The sequence below is a fragment of the Triticum dicoccoides genome, chromosome 4A (assembly GCF_002162155.2).
Source record: "Triticum dicoccoides isolate Atlit2015 ecotype Zavitan chromosome 4A, WEW_v2.0, whole genome shotgun sequence".
NCBI classification, from domain to species: Eukaryota; Viridiplantae; Streptophyta; class Magnoliopsida; order Poales; family Poaceae; genus Triticum; species Triticum dicoccoides.
Genome location: NC_041386.1, coordinates 202,682,891 through 202,705,739, shown reverse-complemented (window position 1 = coordinate 202,705,739; position 22,849 = coordinate 202,682,891). Strand labels below are relative to the sequence as shown.

The following is a 22,849-nucleotide window of genomic DNA, read 5'->3' as shown; positions in this document are numbered from 1 at the left end:
ATGTTTAAAGGCCGTGAGGGCTTCGGCGTCCGGACAATTGACAATTTGGTTCTTTTTAATTAAGTACCTGGTCCGGAGTTTCCGGGCTGACTCTCCGGGTTGCTGGACAATGTGACTAAGGTCATCGGCATCTGGAGGCCGAACATAGGTGCCTTGGAAGTTGTTTCTAAAGGCATCTTCCAAATCTTCCTAGCTACCAATAGAGTTTTCTGGTAGGTTGTTTAACCAGTGCCATGCTGGTCCCTTGAGTTTTAGGGGGAGGTACTTGATGGCATGGAGATCATCACCGCGGGCCATGTGGATATGGAGAAGGAAGTCTTCAATCCATACTGCGGGATCCCTTGTTCCATCATATGATTCAATGTTCACGGGTTTAAACCCTTCTAGGAACTGGTGCTCCATTACCTCATCGGTGAAGCATAAGGGGTGTGCGGCGCCTCTGTATCGGGCGATGTCACGACGCAATTCGGATGAAGTCCGTATGCGGTTTTTGGGCCTGATGAGGTTATGCCTGTCAGGCCAAGCTTGACGCTCGCCTTCCCGTGTTGGGGCACGCCTCCTTGATCCGTAGATTGATCTTGTTTGGCCTGCTCTATTATTCAGGTCTTCACGAAGGTCGTAGGTGTATCCTGGAGTCATTGTCTCTCTGTCTCTACGGCGAGGTGGTGCGGGTTGGTGTTCGGAGTAGGTGGCCGCTTTATCTCGCCCGCGTGGTGGCTGGTCTGGTTCATCGGCACGGTCATGTCTTGATGGTATGGGCTTGAGGGTTTCATTGTCAAATTGTGGTAGTAGTCGATGCTTCGGATAACTCTTTGTTGGGCGTTGAAGGACATACTCTTCGGCGGCTAGGACTTGGGTCCACCTGCCGTTGAGTGTATCTTGTTCGGCTTGGAGCTGCTGCTGCTGCTTTTTTAGACTCCTAGCAGTGGCGATTAGCTAGCGCTTAAAGCGCTCCTGCTCGAGTGGTTCCTCTGGCACGATGAAGTCTTCGTCGCCGAGGCTCACATCATCCTCGGAGATTGGTAGATAGTTACTATCCTCCGAGTCCTCGTTCCCGACTGGATCGTCAGGGTTAACTTGCCCATCCTCCCAATCATCATGTTCGGATGTTGGCTCGACAGGGGCTTCGGGGTCTTCGGCGTTCTCCGGGGTGTTATTATCTTTGTTGCCGGTATTGCTGTCTTTTTCGCGGCGCGATTTTGAGTGGCACCGCTGACGTCGACGCTTTGGAGGTGCTTCAGCATGCTTGTCCTCAACCGGATCCTTCCTTCCGTCATCATCATCCTCTTTGGGTGTGTCCACCATATACATGTCATATGTGGAGGTGGTCATCCAACGTCCGGTAAACGGCGGGTCTTGGCCCTGTTCGTCTCCGGCATCGTCGTCCATGCCGTCGATGTCTTCGGAGGCGTAATCCAGCATGTCGGTTAAGTCTTCAACAATGGCTATGAAGTGGGTGGTGGGTGGGACGTAAAATTCCCCGCTCTCAGCCCCTAGTCCGGGTTGGGCATAGTTCGGAAGTGATTCCTCTGTAATAGCGAGGGATCGCATTAAGTTCAGGGCCTCGTTTAAGAGCGAGGTTTGGACGTGGAAGCGAGAGTCCGCGGGGCTGGCCGGGGTGCAAGCCTCCTGGCCTTGCCTACTTGGCGCGGACTTCGAGAGTTCATATCTGGAGTCCGGGGGTGAGTCCGGCCTTTCAATGATAGGGGGAACCTGGACTGATTCTGAGTTCGCCGTGGACACGATTGCCTCTGGATCCTCGATAATGCGCTTTGTAATGGAGAGTCCGGTGGGCTCCACACTCCCATCTTCGGACCTGATGGTTTGCTCCGGATCTAAGGTCAGAGCGATGGTTGGGGCCGCGAACCCTTCAAAGATCAAGTCTCCTTGAATATCAGCGACATAGTTTAGGTTCCCGAAACTGACCTAGTGACTGGGGGCGTAGCTGTCATCTGTTCAAGGTGGCCAATCGAGTTGGCACATAGTGCGAAGCCGCCGAATACAAAATTTGGCCAGGGAGGAAAGTCTCCCCCGAAACAGCATCATTGTAGATGATCGATCGAGCCATCGAACCATCTGTTGACGGCACAGTGGAACTCTCATTGAAAGCACCAATGTCGGTGTCAAAACCGGCCGATCTCGGGTAGGGGGTCCCGAACTGTGCGTCTGAGGATCAAAGGTAACGGGAGACAAGGGACACAATGTTTATCCAGGTTCAGGCCCTCTTAATGGAGGTAATACCCTACTTCCTGCTTGATTGACTTTGATGAGTATAGGGGTTACAAGAGTTGATCTACCTCGAGATCATAATGTCTAACCCTAGATGTCTAGCCTATATGATTATGATTGCCTCTACGGACTAAACCCTCCGTTTTATATAGACACCTGAGGAGCCTAGGATTGTATAGAGTCGGTTTACAGAGAAAGGAAACTTCATATCCGAACGTCAAAGCTTGCCATCCACGCAAAGGAGAGTCTCATCCGGACACGGAGGAAAGCCTTCTATCTTGTATCTTCATGGCCCATCAGTCCGGCCCATGTCACATAACCCGGACGCCTGGGGACCCCCTAATCCAGGACTCCCTCAGCAACCACATCAGATTAGACATGGCAACTGCAGTTGTCCATGCATGGCAACTGCAGTTGTCCAAACACGGCAACTGCGTTTTGTATTGACACCGCGTAAACACCAATGTCACCTATGTTCCTTTTTCCTGATTCACTGTCCATAGAATCACTTCATACGACTCACCTGTGTACGACATTGATGGCAGGTACCCGGTTGCCGCCTGTTGCCACGTGCTGCATGATGGTCCTGCGTTTTTTCAAAAAACTCGTAAGTCCTTGCCATCCTTGCAGGTTTTCTTTCTTGGCCACATCAGTATGCTTTTTTCATATGTGTTATCTTGATTTGCCACATTGGCTACTTGAAGTTGTTCTCCCGTACATCTATCAGCGTTATCGCCCTGTGTTGGAACTTGCCATGGTATCCCTGTGTGTGTGGTTGTGTCATAAGAACCTGCGAACAAGGACATTGTAGCACATAAGTAGAATGCCATTTTTCCTCCCCACAAACATGTCAACTGTTCCTTTTTTTATCATGCATCGTACCGATGTTCGCGTACTGCTCTAGTAGTGGTAGCAACGGCCCTGCGGAAATGATTTGATTGTACTCTGCTGCATCCCAAGGGGGCGCTTGCAGCCTTTGAGAAAACCAAGGATCAGTGCCGTCTTCATGATTCATTTTTTTCCGCTTTTCTCCCACTGTGTTTTCAGTCACTACATGAATAAGAACGCATGAATATTCGAAATGCATTCTTGTTGTATGCACATAAAAGAAAACACGTCAATCTTATCACATTTCTTGCATAAACAACCAATGCATGATGGCAAGTAGAACATGCACATTCATTCTCTTTTCTAAAATCTGGATGCCAACTATCATTTTGAACCGATGGCAACAACCAACATAATATGATGTCAAGTAACAACATAACATGGTGGCGGCTAACGGCAAAGATAGGTGGCAGCTAACGACAAATATAGGTTGCAACTAATTTTCTCCCTCCCTATGTACCGCCCAAATTCCTCCCTTCTTCCCCTGATTTTAGTGAATCCTACACATCCTTCTGAAGCAACTACTCGCAACAACCCAACCCAAAAGCTTAGTTCAGATCTAGGATAGAACATGGCAGATCTTGCTTATGTTGGTGGGCAAAGGGGAATAAAGACAAATTTGTGGTGTGCTTGCCATGACAGTGTGGATCTAGTCGCCATCTTCGTGGGCAATATGGAAGTGCAATTATTTGGGACAAAAGGAGGAGAGAGAGGAGGAGATCGGAGATCGGCCTGTTAGCATGTCGTCGCGTTTTTCATCGATCGGGAGGGGGGCGAGGGGTGGGGGTGGGGTGGGGCTAGAGATCTGGTTTGGTTGCCATGGCAACTAGAGAAGGAAGACAATGGAGGTAGGGGATCGAGAGGTAGGAGACGACGATGACAGGTCGCACTGGGGTTCGAAGGTAGGCAAGGACGATGGGCGCGTTAGGTTATGCAGGCAGCGGGGTCGTTCACCCGGATGTGTGGGCGATTGTGTCACACACCGGACATGCGGGTTGTGGCAGGTTGCGCCCGGACACCATCGTGCAGGCGGGGTTGTCTCCGTGCCACACAGCGTGTGCGGCACAACCCCCTAGATGCCACACATGTGGCAGTTATCGTCGTTCAAAACGAATCGACGGCAATCAACACGTGTGAGCAAGTTGGAGAAGTGCCACACATGTGGGCGTTAGTGTTTCCGTTATTTAAATTAAATCTAATAATATTTCAGCCGAAGGTGAAAAACATGCCATAAAATTGCCACCACTGACACGTCCGTGCTAAAAAAACACTGTACCAACTTAGCCGCGGGCAGGATCATGTCCAAACGACCTTATCAGAGATGCAAGCAAACATGAGATACTTATCCGGTTCCAAGATAATAATAACACTCAAGCTGCAAATCGCTCAAAGAAAAATGGTTCAACTACTTCCAAAAAAAGTCGCCATACTCTTAAGTTGTGACCTCCATAATGGCAGTGACAATGTCTCCATTGGCAGACTTGAGAGCCCTGACAGCCTTGGCCCTTGAGACGCCCGCCTGTGTCATCACCAGCTCGATGTCCTTTGGCTCGACTCCCTCATCGTTGACAACCTCGTTGTCATCATGCTCCACGCCCGACGCCTCAGGACTTGAGATCATTTGACTCAGGTCAGGAGCCTTGAATTGTTCTGCAGCCTGGCTCTGCAGCTGGGAGCTGAGATCCTCAATCTTGGCTTCACCGAAAATAACATACGTATCTGAATTTGGGCTCTTGAACACATCTGGCTTTGAGATGACGAACAATATCTGGAAACAGTGGTGTTAGTCGACCAACGAAGGAATACAGACCATGCTGTGTAAGTGATTGTAATAACTCACATTCTTGCTTTTCTTCACAGTGACACGGCTTACACCAGTGATGGATTTCATGCCAAGCTTCAGCATTGCCTTGCGGCTCTTCTTCTCACTCCTGCTTTGTTTTGATTTGCCACTGGCATCACCTTCTTGCCCTGTAAAATAGCAATAAGAACAATATGGATCATACAGTGTAAGAGTTACATAAAGCGAATTGTATAATACAATCTGGAGCTTCCAGATAAGAGGGAACCGGAACCAGCTAGTCATGAAAAAACACAACAATTTCTTTAACACTACCTAGCACATATGATAGTCGGCACCAAGAAAACGTCTCCTTGCATATGCAAGTCAAATTTAAACGAAATGTAATTTACTCCAAGTAAAACATAGTGCAATGCCCATTTGCCCAGTATAACCTCTAAGGCTATAACAATAAAACATCAATAATTTAGACGCCATCTATAAAAATGTACTCCCTCCGTCCAAAAATACTTGTCCAAGGAATGGATGTATCTAGACGTATTTTAGTTCTAGATACATCCATTTCTATTCATTTCTGTGACAGAGGGAGTACACTATCACAGCCTTGCAGCTCCAGGTTTGAATAGCAGACTAAAAAGTACAATATATGCACCAGAAGCAGCTAGACATCTGTGCCATCAAATTGACTACAATCTAAACATCTCCGTTCTTTTGTTTCTATTCATTTCTGTGACGGAGGGAGTACAGAACTATCACAGCCTTGCAGCTACAGGTTTGAATAGCAGACTAAAAAGTACAATATATGCACCAGAAGCAGCTAGACATCTGCGCCATCAAATTGACTACAATCTAAACATCTCCATTCTTTTGTTTATACAGCACAAAAGATCTTTCAACATCGGTCACAGGCACAGTACAAAGATTATATTCCATCTCAATTGAATTGACAACGAGGATTGTAATTTTGAAGTATCTACAACAAACCCACATGACCAAACCAATCAATATTCTTGTCAGATGCAGAGAGAATATCCCAAAAGAAGCTAAAAGCAGACAACCAGTAAACATGCATTCATCCAAACAAACCAGCCAGTGGTGAAGCTACGTGTAGACACCCAACAGAGATACTCTTCCTCCCGGGTTGCTCTCGGGCGACTCTGGAGGACCCTCGCCGCCACCCTCTCTAGTCCACCTCCTCCACGCCCCCTACCCTCGCCGTCGCAGTAGGAGGCCTCCGGGCTAATCCCCTCGGCGGACAGCGGCGGCGAGGCCACGCTCTGCTCTCCATGCACCGTTAGCCTCCTCCCCATATCCAAATCGAATGCCTCCAGAACCTTCCTGCATGGAGCTGCCAGCTGCCCGCTGGCCGGCGCATGCTGGCCCTCCGTCGGTGGCCGCCGCTCCATGCTGCTCGCCGGCAACAGCGACGCCTGCAGGCTCCCGTGTCCCACCATGGTGGCGTTATACTGCCTCCTCCTTCTGGACTTGGGGATGGGGAGAAATCTCTGACGGTTCGCCCGGCCATGACTGCGGCGGTGCACTCACGCCACTCCTCCATGTTGATGGCGCGGTCTGCATCTCCTTCATGTCCGTATGGTGAACTTCTCTGCACTCTATGTGATCTCTCTAGTTTGCTTCATTCCACTCATCACCGGCCATCCATCCCGTACCGCCGTCAACATCACCTCTTCGTCGAGCCCTTCGCCACCATCCATCCGCCCCTGCCCGTCGTTTGGTGTTTTGCCCTTGTAGCTATGCATGCTCAAGACCCTCCCATAGCTGTCGTTGTTGTGTTGCGGTGAGCTTCGTGTTCTTGGTGTTCTCTCGGTTCATCTTTGCTCAATGACGACGCAAGATGCCTCCCCAACTTGCTAATCGTTCAGAATTCCTGCGGCGGAGCCCCTAGTCAAGGTTCGTGTTCAGCTGTGGCACTCGTTGATTGTGGATGCTCCTGTGTTGCACCCTGGGGTTTGGTACGCGTTAGGCTGCTTGCGATGTCTTGGTATTGTGATCTCTCGACGGCGCCCCGCATCTACTTGTGTCTCTCGTGGTGATGGTCCTATGGTCTGCTAGCTAGGCTGTGACATGTCCTGGGTGTCTTTTTTCTCATCTTCTTTTAACCTTTTTATTTGTACGGTTTTTTGGCCCGGTTTCCCTCATAAACGTGGCCAATTTGTTCAGGTTTTCAATCCGGTTTCCCTTATAAACTGGATCATTCTCTTGGCATTATGGCCATTTGAGTGGTAATATATTCAGGTGGGGAAACTCTCCCCCCGGTGACCATTCCAAAAAAAAGAAGGTAAGTGTAGACTGTTATGTCAAGTAACATCACTTAATTTGCTCAGCAAACAAATCACGGCTATTTTCAAGTGTATACGAAAATTACATGGATACTGTACATATGTACACATGCTACCATTGTTGGCACCACCACTGAAATCGTCCAAGGGCAAAGACAATCCGACCCTAAAAGAAGGTCTAATAATGTAAACAGAAAAAAACAGGATTTAATAAATCTCACTCTGTTATTATTTTCACATGTTCGCATCAGATTTATTAATTAATACAGCTTTACGCAAAGTGGATACAGGAGACCAGTGAGCATAGTGAGTTACCATCCAAATCATCATTGTCATCATCATCGTCGTCGTCATTGTCGTCATCATCATCATCATCATCCTCAACCACAACCTCCTCTGCCTGCTCCCAAAATTCACACAGTAAGATCTTCAGATGTTACCCAGTACACAACAACTAAAACACCTATGTCACCGAGGATAATATTGAGTTATACTTCTATCGATATTAAACAGTGGATTACGCTGCCTCGTGTAAATAAATAACTAGATGAAGCATTAGGCTACAGGATTAGAATTACCAATACCCATTATAACACACTGAAAGCAATAACCTTCCAGGATCGGACTAGTTCATCGAATGGATCTAGAACCAGCAAAAACAAGGACATTTCATGGAATATTTAATCCCTGAACAAATCGATCACCGATTCTGACGATGACTGGCATTGCTCGGGAGGGGTTGGACCAAGGATCACATCCAAATCTCACCTCTGTTTTCTTCGCCTCGAGCTGCTCCTGCTCGATCTGGGCGGCGAGCTCCTCGGCAGTCTGCGCCGTCATCCTGGTGCTACGGTGGTAGTCAAGGGGCAGCGCTCGTGAGAAGGGAGGAGGTGGCGGCGGGCCGGCGAGGGCGTCAAAAACCCTAGGCAGATTCTCCTAGTGGTTGCGAGACCCGGACTAAACTCTTCACTTATTTATTTTCAGGTGGGATCGCGGTGACCACCTCAACATTTCCAAAAAATACAATATGGCACAGTTGAAACACTAAGGCTCTGTTTAACGGCAAAGTACTGTCTCCATTTCAAAATAGATGACTCAACTATATATTACTATGATCTGTTTGGTTAATGCCAAAAACTGTGTTACTAAAACTAGAGTATTTACAAAATTATAGTAATTTCTCCGCATAATAAAAAGAGCCCTGAACCTCTTTCTTTTAATAGAGCAAGCGAAAGAAACGAGTCGATCGCTAGATCTTCTCAACAAACTCATCTGGCTATTAAGCCGCCGCTCGATCCTCTGTCCCACGTGTTCCCTAATGCGAATGAGATAGCTAGGCTGGATACATTAATCATAGGAAGGATCCGAAGCAACCCATAGCTATCCTTTAAAGATCAGCCAAGGTCCGGAGAGGCGATCTCATCTCTTTTAACGAGTACTACTACTAATCACCGCTAAAAGCAATTGCTAGCTACTAGCCACGAACGGATGCACGACCAACAGCTAGCTAGTAAATTTTACAGCATTATTTGGTGTAATCAAACAGGTCCTCTATATTGTGAATATTTAAAAAAAACATTGTTATATTAAAACCATAGTGTTTTGTACATGTATGCTAAACTACTGTAGTTTATGATATTTTGGTTTTGTTAGTACTTTCCTACCAAAGAGAGCCTAAGGCTGTGTTTGATAGTAAAGTATTGAAAGAACCAAAGTATTGAAAACTACAACATTTTAGCATGTAGGTGTAAGATACCACAGTTTTGACATACCACAGTATTTTGAAGTATTGAGAATACTTTGAGTTGTTTGATAGTGTTGTATATATTGACGCACCTAATAACTAGCTAGCCGTTTTCTACTTGCTTACCCTGTTACCCAAACCCAACGACCATTGTGACGATTAAGCTCAATCTAGATGGAGCGCTCCCTTTAGGATGCTCTATGGGTGGATGGGGTGTGATTGCTTGTGATAGCTCGGGGCAGGTACTTGTTGCTTGGGTTGGCCGCTAGGAGAATATTCATGACACTTTTGGGGTAAAGGTCAACGCGCTGGCAGCAGCAGTGACGACGGCGACGAAGATGGGAGCAATCCGGGTTGCCTTTGAAACCGCTCACAGCTTCTTGCAGATGCCTCGTCAAGAAGTTGCTCGAGAAAAATTAATGAATCGTTAATTAATAATTAACAAACGCGTTAATTACTGAACCGTTTTCGATTCTTTTGAATCGCGACTCGGACGCTCCCACGACCTACCCGGCCCGCACTATATAGTCAGGCAGACGTCTACCCTAGCCGCTACTTCGTATGATTTCGCATCACCGTTACAGATCATTGCGCCGCCAATAAAATCTTCTCCATCCCTCCTTTCGACGTGCACGGGGAGAAGGGACAGCAGGCCTCCGGAACCCCACCTCTCGTGATCCTGTACGGGAAAGGGGTGATCAGGTTTTTGGGGAGCGCACTCGTGCGACTGCTGGCAGCGACGACTTCGCGAACGACGACTTCTTTCCTGACCTCGGCAACCTCATCCTCGACGACATGGGCGACAACGTCAACGTCGGCGGTGTTGTTCCCGCTGCACCGTATGTGATTCTATCTTTCTTGTTCGAGATCGTGGTAGAATTCATGGTTCTAGTATGTGCCCTAGATGTGATATATTCATCTACTATGCTAGTTCGCATGATTAGCTTAATCTCTGCAATTGTTGTCATGATTTATTTTCTGTTTATTCGGATTAAATCTCGTAGTATTGCTCATATTTCCAACAATTCCAAAACCTGATTATAGGCAATTTACACCGAGTGGTTTTGCTGCGCATCTGAAGCCGCCTGCCTTTAAGGGGGTGCAATATAAGAGGTGACGCATGAGAGCAGTCTACTGGTTTCAGACCATGGGCTGCTATGACGCCACTAAAGGCAAGCCTTAGGGCGATCTTAATCCAGCACAGTTGGAAGCTTTTGTGAAGATCGATACTCTTTTTAAAGGCACTCTTCTGAGTGTTCTTGATGATTCCATTGTGGATTCGTATATGTCGTTTGACAACGGCAAGGACATGTGGGTTGCGCTCGAGGCCAAGTTTGCTGCCTCGGACGCCGGCAGCGAGTTGTACGTCATGGAGCAATTCCATGACTACAAGATGATTGATGAGCGCTTTGTTGTACAGCAAGCCCATGAGATACAGTCGCTCACAAAGGAACTCGAGTACTTTAAGTGTGTGTTACCGTACAAATTTGTTGCCGGAGGCATCATTGCCAAGCTTCCACATTCGTGGAACAATTTTTCTACTTCCCTGAAACACAAGAGACAGGAGTTTTCCGTTGCGGATCTCATTGGTGCTCTTGATGTTGAAGAGAAGGCGAGAGCAAAGGACACACGTGCTCGAGTTGCCGAGGGAACTTCTAGTGCCCATATGGTACAGAAGAAGAATTTCCATCCCAACAAGAACAAAACTCAGGGCAAAGGCAAGTTTGATACAAAGAATAAGCCGTCACATTCTACCAACTTCAAGAAGAATTCTCATAAAAAGGGGAAGGAACTTTGCCATGTCTGCGGTGATCCCAATCACTGGGCTCCGAAGTGTCCTAACCGCTTTGAGGAGCGTGAACATGAGAAGAGCGGCAAGTCCGCTAATGTTGTTATCGGTGATACTGATATGAAGGAATCTGGGTACGGTATTCTTCCTACCATCCTTTCAGTATTTCAATCTTCTGATTGGTTGATTGACATCGGTGTCAATGTACATGTTTGTGCTGACGCCTCCATGTTTTCTTCTTACCAGGTCAAGGGACTTCTCTCGTGCTAATGGGGAATGGGTCACATGCCATCGTTCGAGGTGTTGGTACGGTCGATCTGAAGTTTACTTCGGGGAAGACCATGCGTCTGAAGAACGTTCATCATGTGTCGTCCATCAATAAAAATCTCGTTAGCGGTTCCCGTTAGCTAATGGATGGGTCAAGTCAATCACATCATTCTCTAATGATGTGATCCCGTTCATCAAATGACAACTCTTTGTCCATGGCTAGGAAACTTAACCATCTTTGATTAACGAGCTAGTCAAGTAGAGGCATACTAATGACAATCTGTTTGTCTATGTATTCACACATATACTAAGTTTCCGGTTAATACAATTCTAGCATGAATAATAAGCATTTATCATGATATAAGGAAATATGAATAACAACTTTATTATTGCCTCTAGGGCATATTTCCTTCAGTCTCCCTGAGGGAGTCCTTGATTAGGGGGTCTCCGGACAGCCGAACTATATCCTTTGGCCGGACTGTTGGACTATGAAGGTACAAGATTGAAGACTTCGTATCGTGTCCGGATAGGACTCTACTTGGCGTGGAAGGCAAGCTAGGCAATACGGATATGAATATCTCCTCCTTTGTAACCGACCTTGTGTAACCCTAACCCTCTCCGGTGTCTATATAAACCGGAGGGTTTTAGTTCGTAGGATAACATACAATCATACCATAGGCTAGCTTCTAGGGTTTAGCCTCTCTGATCTTGTGGTAGATCTACTCTTGTACTACCCATATCATCAATATTAATCAAGCAGGACGTAGGGTTTTACCTCCATCAAGAGGGCCCGAACCTGGGTAAAACATTGTGTCCCTTGCCTCCTGTTACCATCCGGCCTAGACGCACAGTTCGGGACCCCCTACCCGAGATCCGCCGGTTTTGACACCGACATTGGTGCTTTCATTGAGAGTTCCGATGTGCCGTCGCCATCAGGAAGGATGCCTCATCCCGTCTTTAGAGACGGCACTGTTGCCAAGGGAGCTTTGGCTGTCGGCCAAACTCTCCGGCTAGGTGGTTTTCTTATGACCACCTGTTCGGCGGATGCGCCGACGATGACTTCTCGGGTCATCGAAAGCAATCTTCACGTCAACTCGGAACTCGCCGAGCAGTTAGATCCAATGGAGCTCTCTTCCCTAAACGAGCTCTTGGATCGCATCGCCACCCTGGGAGTCGCTACAGACTACGATCAGATTGGGTCTAAACCCTATCTGAGAGAGATCAACTCTCCCCAGGTCACCCATCATGTTGCAGTGGTGGAGGAACAATGCGGCAACCCTTCATCTATCTTAAGGACTAGCTATGTCCGGATTCCCGATCCCTCCAAGCCGGATACCCGCGGAGGGGAGGACGTCACTCAAGAACTGAACCTAGAGTCAGGCAGCGGGCTAGATTCATTGGAAAACATCCAAGAATCCAAACTTCCAAGTTCGGAAACTCCTTGGCCCCTGAGTCTCGGATTGGGTGAGGATTCGGATTCAATTCCACCCACCCACCCAAACATAAGCGATCTATCCCAAATTAGGCAAGATCCCGAAGAAACAGTACACCATTACTGGGCCAGATTCCTCCTGGTCATGAACAGGATAAAGGACTGCCGCGAGGAAGACACAATTTCATTCTTCTGCAATAATTGCACGGACAAGGGAATCCTCAACACCATAAGGCGCCACAAAATTACGTGCTTTGCCGACTTGGTGTCCATAGTATGAAAGTACTATGCGATGGAAAACACCTGGAAAATCGAAATAAAATTTTGGGATAATCCGGCCCTGAATACAAACCCAGTTCGAAATAAAAGGGTGCATTATCGCTAGACACCCGGGTTAAACACCAAAAAGCAAAAACCCTCTACAGGGCATGGAACTGTACTGGAGGGATGGCTCAATGGACCCTGTAAAATTCATAGTACAGAGGGCGCCACACCAACTCATAGCCTTAGAGCATGTTGGATACTCCAGCAGGTGGCCAAAAGTGGCAAAGATCTTCTAACCCCAGAAGCCACAGAGCACCAGCCCAGGGATACCAGTACGGTATTAACAGTCTTCGAGACTTTCGCATCAAATAATATGCGAAAACGAACACTCCGCAGCCTTGCCGAGGTCTACCACGCGGCAACAATAAACCCATGGAGTGACACGGCTATTACTTTTAATGCCAGTGATGAACCTAAATTCCGAACAGCCCGAGCACCAGCCGCATTGGTCCTCAGTCCAATAGTGGACGACTTTCGACTCACCAAGGTACTCATGGACGGTGGCAGCGGATTGAACCTCATTTATGAGGAAACCCTTTGAAAAATGGAAATAGACTGGAACCGCATCGAGCGAAGCAGCACAACCTTTAGAGGAATAATCCCCAGTCAGGAAGCGCGCTGTATAGGAAAAATCACACTAGATGTGGTGTTCGGCACGCCAGATAATTACAGGTCCGAAGAGGTCACGTTCCAAGTGGCCCCATTCAGTAGCGGATACCACGCTCTATTAGGGCGGGAGGCGTTTACAATCTTCCAAGCCATACCCCATTACGGGTACATGAAGCTCAAAATGCCCGGGCCCAACGGAATCATCACTCTTGCTAGTGATCCGGACATAGCACTCCGCGCCGAAAATAAGACAGTCGCACTGGCCCTCGAGGCACTATCCGAAGCCCTAGCGGCCGAGGAACTGACTGCGCTGCGCTCCACGGTGAACAGGGACGACGTGATACTCGATAAAAGATCCAAGTCCACCTCCTTTAAACCGGCGGACGAAATAGTCAAATTCCAAGTCCATCCAACGGACCCTACAAAAACAGCTTCCATCGGGGCACAATTAAACCCTGATGTCGACGCCACACTACGAGAGTTCCTACGCGAGAACTGGGACATTTTTGCCTGGCACCCTTTAGACATGCCAGGAATCCCATGTAGGCTGGCCGAGCACAGCCTAAATATCCTAAAAGGATTCAAGCCAGTCAAGCAGGCTCTTCGGCGTTTCTCCGAACCTAAGAGACAAGCCATGGGAGAGGAACTAGCCAAGCTATTGGAGGCCGGATTAATCAGAGACATAAAAACATCCGGACTGGCTAGCAAACCTGGTGATGGTACCAAAGAAGGACAAATCCTGGCGCTTGTGTGTCGATTTTAAGGACCTTAACAAGGCCTGCCCAAAGGATCCCTTCCCCCTCCCCCGCATCGATCAAATCATCGACGCTACCGCAGGACACGATTCATTGTGTTTCCTCGACGCATACTCCGGCTACCATCAAATTAAAATGGCAGAGCCAGACCAAGCCGCAACGGCATTCATCACACCGTACGGCCCATTCTGCTTCAACACAATGCCCTTCAGGCTCAAAAACGCCGACGCAACATATCAGCGCATGATTCAGACATGTCTGGCAAACCAGATTGGCAAAACAGTGGAGGCATACGTAGATGACGTGGTCGTCAAAACCAAGCATGTCGAATCTCTAGTAGACGACTTGAGGCTCACATTCGATAACCTCCGAACATACGACGTCAAGCTCAACCCGGAAAAATGCGTTTTCGGTGTACCAGCTGGAAAGCTCTTGGGCTTCATTGTATCCGGTAGAGGAATTGAAGCAAATCTAGCCAAGATCCGAGCTCTGTCACAATTGGACATCCCAAAGGACCTCAAACAAATACAAAAATTGACCGGATGCGTGGCGGCTCTAAGCTGCTTCATCTCCCGCTTGGGAGAAAAGGCATTACCCCTTTATCGCCTCCTTCGGCGCACCGAACACTTCGAGTGGACGGATACCGCCACGGCCGGACTCGACGAAATAAAAGCCATATTGGCAACAAACTCAGTCTTGGCCGCGCCAAACATTGGTGAACCAATGCTATTATACATTGCGGCAACTTATCAAGTAGTAAGCGCAGTGCTCGTCGTCGAACAAGAAACGGACGGACACAAATTCCCCCTTCAAAAGCCGGTTTACTATGTGTCCACTGTCCTTACTCCATGCAAGTCACGGTACCCGCATTATCAAAAGATAGCGTACGCGGTTTTTATGGCATCCCGGAAGCTGCGACACTACTTTCAAGAGTGTTCAATAATTGTAGCCTCGGAAGTACCACTTAACGATATTATAAACAACCGCGATGCGACGGGCCGGATTGCCAAATGGGCCATTAAGCTCCTCCCGTTCGACATAACTTACAAGCCACGGCGAGCTATTAAGTCGCAAGTTTTGGCCGACTTCGTCGCCGAGTGGACGGAAGCCGAACTCCCTAAAGAGTACGACACATATTCAAACTGGATCATGCACTTCGACAGCTCCAAAATGTTGGCTGGTCTGGGGGCTGGCATCGTTTTGACGTCCCCAACAGGAGATATAGTTCAATACGTACTACAAATAATGTATACGGACTCCAACAACGCAGCCGAATATGAGGCCCTTCTACATGGACTCCGGATGGCAGTATCCATGGGCATTCAACGCTTAGAGGTGCGCGGGGATTCGAACCTCGCGATATCCCAAATAAATGGATACTTTGATGCCAAGGATCCAAAAATGGCAGCTTATCACAATGTCGTCCTAAAAATGTCAGCTCGGTTCGAGGGGTTCGAATTTCACCATATAGCTCGGGAAAACAATGAGGCAGCAGACGTCCTGGCACGCATCGGCGCAAAATGCGATGCCGTCCCTCCAAACATCTTTTGGAGAGGCTGTTCAAGCCATCCGTAGTATGGGAAGGGGAACCCAGAAATAACAGCCCGGACCCAACCGCACTGGCCGACACCGAATATTCTGACATAATTGGAGGCTCTGCCAACGAAATAACATCTTCAGCCCACGTAATAATGGCAGTCATCACCCCGTGGACAGAACCATTCCTAGCCTACCTAACTAAGCAGGAACTTCCCGCGGACCAAAACAAGGCACACTGCATAGTGCGGCGATCTAAAGCCTACAAAGTGCATGAGGGAGAGCTTTATAAGAAAAGCACCACCGGAGTCCTTCAAAGGTGCATCTCCGAAGAGGAAGGGCGGAATCTTCTGGCTGAAATTCATGCCGGACTCAGCGGTCACCACACGGCGGCCTGGGCCCTTATAAGCAAGGCCTTCCGTACAGGCTTCTATTGGCCGACGGCCCGGGCAGACGCTCAGGACTTAGTCCAACGATGCGTGGTTGCCAGCTTTTTGCTAACCAAAGCCATATGCCACCCACCGCCCTCCAAACTATCCCCATCACCTGGCCCTTCGCGGTCTGGGGGCTTGACATGGTTGGAACCCTTAAAGGAGGAACCCACAAGCAAAAATACTTACTGGTCATGGTGGATAAGTTCACCAAATGGATAGAAGCCAAGCTTGTTAAGACGGCCGAATCCGGACCGGTGATAGACTTCATATCCGGGGTCGTACACCATTATGGCATCCCCCACAGCATCATCACTGATAACGGCACGAACTTTACGACCGACGAGGTAAAACTCTGGTGCAAAAACATGGGCATCAAGCTTGATTATGCTTCAGTCTATCACCCACAAACTAACGGTCAGGTCGAGCGAGCAAATGGTCTTATCATGAGCGGCAACAAACCCAGATTAGTGCGGTCCCTCAAGGAATCTAACACGCATTGGGTAGAGGAGCTCGACTCCGTACTCTGGGGGCTGCGGACCACGCCGAATCGCACTACCGGATACACACCATTCTTTATGGTATACGGTGCAGAGGCGATTCTGCCCTGCGACATTATTCATGACTCACCTTGAGTGCGCATGTACGAAGAAAGAGAAGCCGAGATTGATCGGCAGGATAGTTTGGACGCCTTGGAGGAGGAGCGTGACGTGGCAAAAGCCCATTCCGCATTCTATCAACAGCAGGCTCGAAGATACCAAAGCAGAGAAGTACGGGCCAAAACTTACAATATTGGCGAGTTAGTTCTATGCCTGCCGGATAAGAAAAAGGACAAACTCAAGCCCAAATGGGAAGGTCCCTTCATAATTGACCAAGTCTTGACTGGTGGAGTGTACCGTCTATGGGATGCATTGGATAATCGACTCGAGCCGAACCCATGGAATGCAGCCCGACTTCGAAGATTCTACGCCTAACGCCGGACTCTGTGTTCGTATCCTTCCTCTGTCCATTTTTTATACACTATCTGTCTTATATTTTTCTCCTTCTCCTTTTCTTTTCTCTCACAGCCTTTAGGGGCCCATTCGTGCCTTGTTTGCACGCAACTGACGCGCTATCCACACTCATCATACCTGGGGGTTTCTTTAACAGAAGCTTATTCATACGGGCTTTATGCCCAACACATGTGTTATCCTTCCGCATGTACCCTTTATTCACCATTATATGCATCGATATGACTTAAGTTTTGGCCAAGCTGGGTTGCCTGGCTCTTGTATTTATGCCCTACGTTCCCGTTAATTCGGCTAGGGCATAAGGGGAGCACCTCTGCGATTGTTACCGCCGGGTCAACCGGGTGTGTACCTCAGGCTGGGTGAAGCCGAAAGCTAGCGTTCTTAAGGGAATATTCGGTCGGTGAACTAAAGATGATTTTTCACTTATTTATTTATGCGCCCCCAGATGTTTTTTCTGCGTCTCTTCTCGCAGTCCGGACATGCACTTTAGGGCATGCCTCCTAGGGAAAGGAACCCCTAACGGAACTATTCTCCCTGGAAGATGTTTCTTACTAACCATGTAATATAACATAACTAGTTGGGCACTTGTCCGTTAAAGCACTAATGAGCCCTACGCCTGGTCTCCACGCATGCCCCGGTTCTTACATAACCGAGAGGGTATTCGGATACACTCCGAACCGTCGGGTCCCGAGGTTGAAGCGAAAAGGTCCGCCACGACAAATGATCTACAATCCGGCTAGAAGGCATTATACATGTCACTTTAAATTACATAGTCAATTTGACTGGTTGAATTCCTCTTCAATACCATCCAATAGGCTGTCTAGTGTACAATCCTGTTGGGAATACTTTGCGGCCAATTCTACTTGGTCGTACACTAAGCTCACAGGGATCTCCTTCCAATCGGGCCCCACAGGTCCGACCTCGGCCATGTGGTTCGGGTCAGCCTTCGTGTACCGCGTCTTCACCATTGCCCAGGCTTCACTGGCGCCCTGACGGCATGCCGATATCTTCCATAATCGGAAGCGCCGCCGCGCTCCCTTCAGCTTCTCTGCAAGCTCTCCAAGGCCTTCGGGCATGGAGACGGATGGCCACAAGGCCTGGGCGACGCCTTACATCACCTACCAAACTCGTTCGTGCAGTTGTGAGAGCTCGGGAAGAAGGTCACACGTAGAACTGGGCATTTCCTCTGTAGGACGACCTGTTAGCATACCTACAGACATAACTCTGTCAGCCAACTTCCTCGATGAACTCTTTTTCAAAGTTCGTTCAAGCACTTACTAAATATGCCGCGTCGAAGCTGCTGATTCTCCTTAACAAAGCCCGACAGTTGGGCACGAACATCTTTTAGTTCCACGCCCAGCTTGGTGTTGGCATCTAGGAGATCATTCTTCTCCTTCCTCACCCTCGTAAGCACGCTCTCACCGGCCTTCAACTGGCGTAGGAGCTGTTGCTTATCCGGATTTACTCCAGCGCCATCTGCAATTTTATCGTCAGATCTGCATATACGCCGCACTATATATGATACTTATCATTTGAAGGATATATTACCAGAGGGGTCTCTTTGGGCTCCCCTTCTGCGGCCAGTGCGGCCTGAAGTTGGGCTTTGCACTCTTCCAGCTCCTGGGACAGTTGGGTATTCTTTTCTGTAAGAACCTGCATAACAAATGATCCTTAAATCAGTTATTCTAACTGTTTCAAGCATTGTTGTGGAAATCGTTAACTGGTAACTGCTCGGTTGGCTGGCAAGTAGGGGGTTAATAGGCTAATCAGCAAGTTAATCGGCCATTTAATCAATTAATCGGACAATTTATCAGTTTATCGGCTACTCGGTGACCCTATGAGTAGGGATTAATCGGCAGGTTAACTGGTTAATCTGATGAATTCTTGAACAGGGGTTTCAAGTCTCAGGGGCTACTGATATATATAACCACCAAATTTTCTCACCCGTATGTCTTTTACATACTGCTCCGTGGCTCTGGCTAGACCATTTTGAGCGGCACAGAGGTACGCATCTCCCGAGTTGAAGGCATCCAATGCCTCTTGGGAGAAACAAGCGTCACGAAGAACAATCCGGCAATGCCTGTGGTTCATGGCACTTTCCACCTCGGAATTGGTGGCGGACAGTCTATCCGCATCCTCTGTCGGAGGAGCGCCCGACACACGCCTCGTATTCATTCCCGCCTCTGAATCCGGTCTTGGAGCCTGGCTGGTGAAGGCGCGATTAGTAGCCTCTCCGGGTATAGTCCGGCGAGCGCTCTTTTTCCTAAAAAGAAGGCATGGGCGTTAGTATGCCTCTGAGAATAATGTCTTGGAATAAAGACGGCGCGCCGTACAGCTGCGCCGGTGTCTCAATCCGGACTGCGTGTCTTTTCAGCCTGCTTGGCCTCGCGGCCCCTTGTTGGCTAGTCGCCGCAGGCTTGGCCTTCTGCCTCGAGGACCTCCCCTGCAAAACACGGTTGTTATACGGTAATCAAAAACACGCAGGGACGGATCCCTTTTCAAAGTACTGGGACTTCGGTCTCAGTTACCTGTGAGGCTGGAAGTAGCCCAGGGTAATCGGCCGTAAGGGCCACCAAGGCGTTGTCATTGCTCAATTGGTAAAATACCCCATCGATCAGCTCCACAGATATGTCCGGATCCTCCTGGGAGGCCGGGTCAAGGGACCGTTCTGGGTCCTCGGGCTGTGGAGGGGGGTTGTTTATCTCCCTTACAGCCTGGCACAACTCCTGCGTTGAAATCGCTAGGCTGAATACTTAACTATGGGAATATGAAACGGATGGGCGAGAAAAAGTCTCCGCTTACCCAGCTCGGAGGATTGTACATAGAAAATCCGCCCTGTGGGTTGACACGAAGGAATTCCTCCTCTTCTCCCTTGTACAAAGTGGATAAGATCTTTATTAGATCAGCAACCGATCCCGGCCCTTTACAGCCGTAGCGGGTGGCGTCGTCCTCCCCGTTGAAATCCCACATGGGGTGGCCTCTATACTGAAGCGGCTGCACCCCCCGCATAATACATGTGGCCATGACCTCAATCATGGTCAATCCGGATCGAGGTAACAAACTTATCCGGCTCATCAGGTAAAGAACGTCCCTGTCATCTTCCTCCAGGGAGCTCCATGGACGCCAGCTCCGGCGCTTCTTCAAAGGAGCGTTGTCGAACTCAGGGAGGCCGATTCGTATAGGATCAGGGAGGGGGATGTCTTCTATATAAAACCATTCTGAAGGTCAGTCTTCGGACGTCTTCTTTGGGGTTCCGGACAGATATCCGGTCCCGGCAATACGCCACACTTCGGCTCCGCCCACTTGATATATTGACCCCTTCTGAGAACGGGACACAAGGCAGAACAGCTTCTTCCACAGCGTGAAATGAGCCTCACAGCCCAAAAACAGCTCGCAAAGGGCTACAAATCCCGTGATATGCAATATGGAGGCAGGCGTAAGGTTGTGCAACTGGAGGCCGTAGAACTTCAGGAGCCCCCGGAGAAACGGATGAATTGGAAATCCGAGCCCTCTTACCAAATAAGGGACAAGGCATACCCGCTCTCCCTTGGAGGGATTGGGAAGGCTCTCCGCTTGCTCTCCGCCATTGTAGGTGGCGAGCCCGACTCGAACCGGGACCATGTACGCTGGGGGAAGAAATCCCTTGGTCTGAAGCATCACTAATTTGTTGTGCGGGACGGAACATCTCTCCCAATCTCCAGGCTTGGGGCTAGGGGAGCGAGAGGAGGAGCTGCGTCAACCGGCCATGATGGAATGGATCTCTGTCGGATGCGCTCCGATGAAGGCTCGCCAAGGGAGTATGGTGTGATTTGGATCTGAATCCTCGTCTTTTTAATAGGCAGCTCATTCACATAGCTAGGGGGGTAAATGTAAAAACACCCTGGCTCTTCACATTCGCTCGACATGTGGAAAGTGGACATTATTGGGCGTGGAAGCCAAGGAGCGCAACATTTACAAGAGGCCGGACACTATTTCAACAGGTACATGGAATTTGGAGAGGAACCCGCCTTGCAATGCCGAAGACAATACTGTGCACCGGACTCATCGTCATTGAAGCCTGGTTCAGGGGCTACTGAGGGAGTCCTGGATTAGGGGGTCTCCGGACAGCCGGACTATATCCTTTGGCCCGACTGTTGGACTATGAAGGTACAAGATTGAAGACTTCGTCTCATGTCCGGATAGGACTCTACTTGGCGTGGAAGGCAAGCTAGGCAATACGGATATGGATATCTCCTCCTTTGTAACCGACCTTGTGTAACCCTAACCCTCTCCGGTGTCTATATAAACCGGAGGGTTTTAGTCCGTAGGACAACATACAATCATACCATAGGCTAGCTTCTAGGGTTTAGCCTCTCTGATCTTGTGGTAGATCTACTCTTGTACTACCCATATCATCAATATTAATCAAGCAGGACGTAGGGTTTTACCTCCATCAAGAGGGCCCGAACCTGGGTAAAACATTGTGTCCCCTGCCTCCTGTTACCATCCGGCCTAGACGCACAGTTCGGGACCCCCTACCCGAGATCCCCCGGTTTTGACACCGACACTCCCACTTGCACTAGAGTCAATAATCTAGATTACATTGTGATGATTCTAGCACCCATGGATTCTTGGTGCTGATCATGGTTTGCTCGTGAGAGAGGCTTAGTCAACGGGTCTGCAACATTCAGATCAGTATGTATCTTGCAAATATCTATGTCTCCCTCCTTGACTTGATCGCGGATGGAATTGAAGCGTCTCTTGATGTGCTTGGTTCTCTTGTGAAATCTGGATTCCTTTGCCAAGGCAATTGCACCAGTATTGTCACAAAAGATTTTCATTGGACCCGATGCACTAGGTATGACACCTAGATTGGATATGAACTCCTTCATCCAGACTTCTTCATTTGTTTCTTCTGAAGCACCTATGTACGCCGCTTCACACATAGATCCCGCCACGACGCTCTGCTTGGAACTACACCAACTGACAGCTCCACCATTCAATAAAAATACGTCTCTGGTTTGTGACTTAGAGTCATCCGGATTAGTGTCAAAGCTTGCATCGACGGAACCGTTTACGACGAGCTCTTTGTCACCTCCATAAACGAGAAACATATCCTTAGTCCTTTTCAGGTATTTTAGGATGTTCTTGACCGCTGTCCAGTGATCCACTCCTGGATTACTTCGGTATCTCCCTGCTAAACTAATAGTAAGGCACACATCAATTCTGGTACACAACATTGCATACATGATAGAACCTATGGCTGAAGCATTGGGAATGACTTTCATTTTCTCTCTATCTTCTGAAGTGGTCGGGCATTGAGTTTGACTCAACTTCACACCTTGTAACACAGGCAAGAACCCTTTCTTTGCTTGATCCATTTTGAACTTCTTCAAAACTTTATCAAGGTATGTGCTTTATGGAAGTTTAATTAAACGTCTTGATCTATCTCTATAGATCTTGATGCCCAATATATAAGCAGCTTCACCGAGGTCTTTCATTGAAAAATTCTTATTCAAGTATCCTTTTATGCTATTCAGAAATTCAATATCATTTCCGATCAGCAATATGTCATCCACATATAATATCAGAAATGCTACAGAGCTCCCACTCACTTTCTTGTAAATACAGGCTTCTCCAAAAGTCTGTATAAAACCATATGCTTTGATCACACTATCAAAGCGTATATTCCAACTCCGAGAGGCTTGCACCAGTCCATAAATGGATCGCTGGAGCTTGCACACTTTGTTAGCAC

The 22,849-nt window shown here is 48.4% G+C and overlaps 1 protein-coding gene across 1 annotated transcript; it reads right to left on the bottom strand.

Annotated features, from left to right (window-relative positions):
* Nucleotides 1-4,330: 4,330 nt before the first annotated feature.
* Nucleotides 4,331-8,181, bottom strand: LOC119285640 (nascent polypeptide-associated complex subunit alpha-like protein 1). Its single transcript, XM_037564979.1, has 4 exons — nt 7,987-8,181; nt 7,534-7,618; nt 4,958-5,088; nt 4,331-4,885 (listed from the first exon to the last, which is right to left on the bottom strand). The coding sequence occupies exons 1-4, from the start codon at nt 8,056-8,058 to the stop codon at nt 4,550-4,552; spliced, it is 624 nt and encodes a 207-aa protein (XP_037420876.1). The 5' UTR covers nt 8,059-8,181; the 3' UTR covers nt 4,331-4,549.
* Between the last annotated feature and the right edge of the window lie 14,668 nt (nt 8,182-22,849).